This window comes from Trachemys scripta, chromosome 4 (assembly GCF_013100865.1).
Source record: "Trachemys scripta elegans isolate TJP31775 chromosome 4, CAS_Tse_1.0, whole genome shotgun sequence".
Lineage (NCBI taxonomy): Eukaryota > Metazoa > Chordata > Testudines > Emydidae > Trachemys > Trachemys scripta.
The window spans coordinates 69,838,835-69,844,834 of NC_048301.1; the positions used below are offsets into that span (position 1 = coordinate 69,838,835).

The window sequence follows — 6,000 nt, forward strand, 5'->3', positions numbered from 1 at the left end:
GTATGTAAAGTAAATAAGGTTTTGAAAATGTTTAACAAGCTTCATTTAAAATTCAATTAAAATGCAGAACCCCCTGGACGGGTGGCCAGGACCCGGGCAGTGTGAGTGCCACTGAAAATCAGCTCACGTGCCACCTTCGGCACGTGTGCCATAGGTTGCCTACCCCTGGTCTATGCTGATTTTTTGGGGAAGAGGGGTGCGGAAAGGAGCACAGTTTCAGATAAGTAGTTCTATTAAAAATACATAAATGCAATCTTTGTCTAAAACTGATCAATTTCACTCCATCTCTCCTACATATTATTTTTATTTTTCCAAGGGAAGCCACCGGGTGCGCTGAATGTTAGTGAAGCCAAAGCTCATGCTCAACAGAGCTATACTAGCCCATTCTCCCTGAAAGGGATTCTCCTGCTTGGACAAAGTTAGAATCATTCCAGAACACTGGAAAGGGCAAATATAGTGCCCATCTATAAAAAGGGAAATAAGGACAACCCGGGGAATTGCAGACCAGTCAGCTTAATTTCTGTATCCAGAAAGATAATGGAGCAAATAATTAAGAAATCAATTTGCAAACATCTAGAAGATAATAAGGTGATAAATAACAGTCAGCATGGAAAATTTGTTAAGAACAAATCATGTCAAACCAACCCGATAGCTTTCTTTGACAGGGTAACAAGCCTTGTGGATAGGGGAGAAGCACTAAATGTGGAATATCTTGACTTTAGTCAGGCTTTTGATACTGTCTCGCATGACTTCTCATAAACAAACTAGGGAAATACAACCTAGATGGAGTTACTATAAGGTGGGTGCATAACTGGTTGGAAAATCATTCCCAGAGAGTAGTTATCAGTGGTTCACAGTCATGCTGGAAGGGCATAATGAGTGGGGTCCCGCAGGGATCAGTTCTGGGTCCGGTTCTGTTCAATATCTTCCTCAATGATTTAGATAATAGCATAGAGAGTACACTTATAAAGTTTGCGGACGATACCAAGCTGGGAGGGGTTGCAGACGCTTTGCAAGATAGGATTAAAATTCAAAATGATCTGGACAAACTGGAGAAATGGTCTAAAGTAAATAGGATGAAATTCAATAAGGACAAATGCAAAGTATTCCATTTAGGAAGAAACAATCAGTTGTACACATACAAAATGGGAAATGACTGCCTAGGAAGGAGTATTGCAGAAAGGGATCTGGGGGTCATAGTGGATCTCAAGCTAAATATGAGTCAACAGTGTAACACTGTTGCAAAAAAAGCAAACATCATTCTGGGATGTATTAGCAGGAGTATTGTAAGCGGACACAAGAAGTAATTCTTCCGCTCTACTCCACACTGATTAGGCCTCTGAAGTATTGTGTTCTGTTCTGGGCCCCACATTTCAGGAAAGATGTGGACATATTGGAGCAAGTCCAGAGAAGAGCGACAAAAATGATTAAAGGTCTAGAAAACATGACCTATGAGGGAAGATTGAAAAAATTGGGTTTGCTTAGTCTGGAGAAGAGAAGACTGAGAGGGGACATGATAACAGTTTTGAAGTACATAAAAGGTTGTTACAAGCAGGATGGAGAAAAATTATTGTTCTTAACCTCTGAAGATAGGACAAGAAAATAGGTTTAAATTGCAGCAAGGGCGGCTTAGGTTGGACATTAGGAAAAACTTCCTGTCAGAGTGGTTAAGCACTGGAATAAATTGCCTAGGGAGGTTGTGAAATCTCCATCATCGGGGATTTTTAAGAGCAGGTTGGACAAACACCTGTCAGGGATGGTCTAGACGATACTTAGTCCTGCCTTGAGTACAGGGGACTGGACTAGATGACCTCTCGAGGTCCTTCCAGTGCTATGTTTCTATGAGGACCTTTTAATTGCTGTATTATCCTCATAAGAACACAGCAAATATAAAGACTTATTGTTCAATGTGTACCATAAATACACAGATGAAGTAGGAAACTGAAATTTTGAAATTAATCTGTGTGATCACTTTCTTTAACTTCAACACAGCATTAACAGTGGCACACTATTTGATATTTTCAAAGTTGCATAATTTTACACTGAGAAACATCTTGGAATGCACACTGTACAAAAACTAGAAAGCAATTATCTATCCATTAGCTAATGAGGTTTCCTATCCATATAGGAAATACAGAACTAATAAACTAGGGCAGTATTTTATCAATAGTGTTTAGACTTGTTCATATTTCTGTGAGTAGGGTCAAGGCTGTAGCTTTTTGAATAAAAACATAGCAATAAATGTGAATGAAAATATGAAAGTCAGCTTTTGAGTATTGTACAATGCACAATACACGTCTACATTTCAAAGACACTCTTCCTGGATTTTGAGACGGTGGCTTCTGTATATACCCACTTCTTAGTGACTCCAGCTAACAAAAAGTTTGACAACTCTGGTATATGCTGCATTAACTGCAATAAATAAAACTAAGATATCAAGACATCATTTTCTGTATATTTTTGAATTTCAACGTGAAATATGCTTTCACATGTACAGACAGCAGAATCTTTTTACATTCTAAATTTCTATTGTAATAAATTGTTGCAGTACTCAAACTAAGAACAGAGAGGTTAAAAATAACATTTACTTTTAAATAGCAAACTGTTAAAAGTAGCAATACACACACTTGAAGATATACAAACCATGATCACTTTCAGAAGTTATTCTAAAAGCCTATTTGAACATAACTGATTCACGTTACAAGGCAGAAAATATTCACTTGACATTAATTAATTTATTATTGAACAACCATCAATATCTACAATAAGCAAAACAGGTAGGACACGTAAAATACATCTATTAGTAACTACTACATAAAAATCAATCACTGAACTAGATGTAACCTTTTTTCCTGACAAATCAATATACAGCAGTTACTTTTTACCATACATTTAAATTCTATTTGATTACCATTTTAAAGGAACAATAATCATTTATTCTTTATGCAATATAGCATTTCTGAATGTACAGTTCAAAGTGTGACAGGAATATAAGTCTATATGCCTGTACTGATAAAACATACACATATGTACTTTTACTACTTCAGTGATAATGAAACAAATATATAGATATAATCTTAATTAGAAAGCTAAAAAGCCCATGCTAAATTAATTATCTGATTTCTAATTCCTGAATGAATCTGAAAGACTAAGCTAGAAAAATAGTGCTTGTTTAACGTTTCTCTTCCTACTCTTATTCTTTCAGAAATTAGCCAACATACAATTACTAGTTCATTTTTATGAGAAATTTCAATAGACCACATACTATATTTGCTGAATTCACAGCTGGAGAGAAGATAACAAATACATCCAGAGGACAAAAACCCTCATAGTGCAAATATTAGCTTTCAATGGATAAACAGGAAACACCACAGAGAAGAGAATGAAGCTCAGCCAATGATATTATTTTCAAATAATAAATTTGTATAAATTCTGACTGGAAGTCTGTAAAAAGTCCACTGGCTAAACTACAAAGGGCTATTAAAAATTATTAAGTACATAAACCATCTCTCATCACTGGAAAGAACACTTTAGTGCAACCTTCAATAATTTAATTCAAAATCATGGATTTAAGGAACAAGGATATGTGTGTTTGTTTTTTAAAGACAGGCCTTGTACTCTTCTCAATGGAACCACAAATTTATGGTAACGAGTATAAGAATTTAATAATCAGACAGGAATTATAATCACAGATATGTAACAGAGAACAGATCTTAGTGATATCAGATGGTTATTTCAAGCCACTGAAACAATTGTTTAAGAGATTATTGCATCACTTATGGCTTATATTGCATTTCTTTAAAATGTACAAGAACTAAAAACTTTTAGACTTTTAGTTTCTAAAAGAAATATGCCAGCTACCAGAAATCTCCAATCAACATGGAGAAAAATCCAAGCTACATAAAAATGTACAAAACATGCAATTAATATTCTATAATTGCCATACTCCTCCCCCCATACTTTAAGTTTTATAAAATTAAATTGTGTTTGTGTCCTAGGGTACACAAACAGAAAGGTATAAACTCCTGCAATTTGACTTTCACACTTTGTCAAACCACTTATGCCATTATGAATGATCTGATCGTTAAATTTTGAAACCAACGCTACAGATTTACTTTTCTATTACTATTACAGTGGAGTTTTCTAGACGTTTATATTCTGCCACAATAATCTTGCAGTAAGGCTTGAAATTCCTGTCCCTGTTCTAACCCTTTCATTCTATTGGTGGGTACTGCTGGTGAAAGTCAGTGGCCTGGCAATTTCAGCACCAGGAGGAAAGAACAGCGCACCATCAGACTCGGGGGTTTCCCTCTACATGTCACATTCAGACTCGCTTCCCTACCCAAGGGAGCTTCCAGTAGGACATTCATAGGCAGAACACACGCTCATCCAATATCTGGGACCGACAAGAACACAGACAAATACAATCCATTTTTAAAAAGAGAAGAAATAGGGTTGTTCTTATTTATCATCATCAAGCTCAATAAATAACACTCTAATTAGCTCTTCGCTCCCCCTTCTAATTTATCCCTTTCCATCCTGAACACCTATGGACTCGTCAATGTGCTCATAAAACAGCTCTTCATTAACATGTACCCCTTCTCGAACTCCTGCTAAAAGCTTTCTGAACTGGACGTGAAATAAATGTCTCAAGTATCTTTGCACCCACAAATCCAGATTTATTCTCCGTAAAGAGGCATACCCCATGGGCTTTAGGCGTGCGTCTCCCACTCAGGAGCCTGAATCTCCACACTACATCAGGACAACCATACAACCTCAAAAGCCGAATAAACCCCGAAGCTGCAACACATACTATGGATCTAGAAGTCATTATTTACAGTAATAGCATGTCAAGTGCCATGACTTTATTAAAGGATCATCCGTGCGCTATGAGCAGTGGCACCATACATGCCCACACACAGGCGCGCTCCCCCTTTCCTGGATGTAAAAGACACAGGAGGGAAGGGAGAGAGTCACTGCAAAGGTGCCTCCTGTGCCGTGCGTGCCACGCTCAGAGGCATTTCCCCGGGGGCGTAAGCTTAGCTGAGCTCGCCTCCCGCCCGGGTGAGAACTGCAGGTCTGCCTCCCCTGAGCTCGGCTTGGCCGAAGAGACACTTAGCCCAGGCACGACTGCACCTGCAGCAATCCCGGGGCCCGGCCATCTCCGGCTCTTCCCCCCTCCCCCACCCCACGGCTCAGGTTATTTACGGGCCAGTTCCCAGTGCAGCGCGGAGCAGCCCGCCCGCATGCGGCAGCGGCGCCCAAACCATTCCCCTGGTCTCACGCGCACGGCCGCGGGAGCCGGGGCCGCCCCTCTGGCCGGAGCCCCCAAGCCCAGGCCTGGGCCCAGAAACACTGGCGAGCGGCTGTGGCGCCCCGCGCGGCGGCGCCGTCACGGGAGGCGACAGCCGTTGGGACGCCCCGCGGGGCGGCCTAACAGCGAGCACCGACCCTCTGCCGGCTCTTCCCCCCACACACACACCGGGCCCGTCTGCAGCCCGTTACCTGTGAGGACCCCGACGCGGATTTGATGGTCGTGGTTGGTTAAAATCATTCCCTCCGACGCCATGTTTCCCAGCGCAGCCACCGCACTGACAGGGAGGGGGGAGGGGGGAAAGGGAGCGCGAGAGCGGCGCGAGCGCGAGGAGGAGGGGGGAAGGGAAGGAGCGCGAGGCAGAGCCCGCGCGGGGGAGGGGCGGAGCTCGCCTGAGGGAGGAGGCGGGAGCCAGCGTGAAGAGGAGGGGCGAAGCTAGCGTGAGGCGGAGCCAGCGTAAAGAGTGAGCGCGGGAGGGGGCAAAGGGAGTGAGTCGAGAAGCGGTGATCGGGGTAATCGGGGGCGAATGAGCTCGAGACAACCAACCTGCGGCGCCGGACTCAAGCAGCATTAATCTACCGCCGAGGCATAGATTTGCAGTGAGGTGTTGTCAGCGGGCTGGCTTGACTCTGCGCTGCCCGCTGCCTAGTCAGAGACAGATTTCATGCGTGTGCCCAGTCATTCAG

The 6,000-nt window shown here is 42.2% G+C and overlaps 1 protein-coding gene across 16 annotated transcripts in view; it reads right to left on the bottom strand.

The window, feature by feature from the left end:
• GPHN (gephyrin) overlaps nt 1-5,666 on the bottom strand; it is a 539,113-nt gene extending 533,447 nt beyond the window's left edge. For 4 of the 16 annotated variants that reach the window (XM_034769383.1, XM_034769378.1, XM_034769380.1 and 1 more), the window contains exon 1: nt 5,506-5,665. In XM_034769383.1, coding sequence (XP_034625274.1) covers nt 5,506-5,569 — 64 coding nt within the window. In that variant the 5' untranslated portion in view covers nt 5,570-5,665. Of the gene's footprint in view, nt 1-5,505 lie in introns of all 16 variants that reach the window. The other 12 variants (XM_034769385.1, XM_034769387.1, XM_034769382.1 and 9 more) reach the window with 6 other exon arrangements.
• Nucleotides 5,667-6,000: the final 334 nt, after the last annotated feature.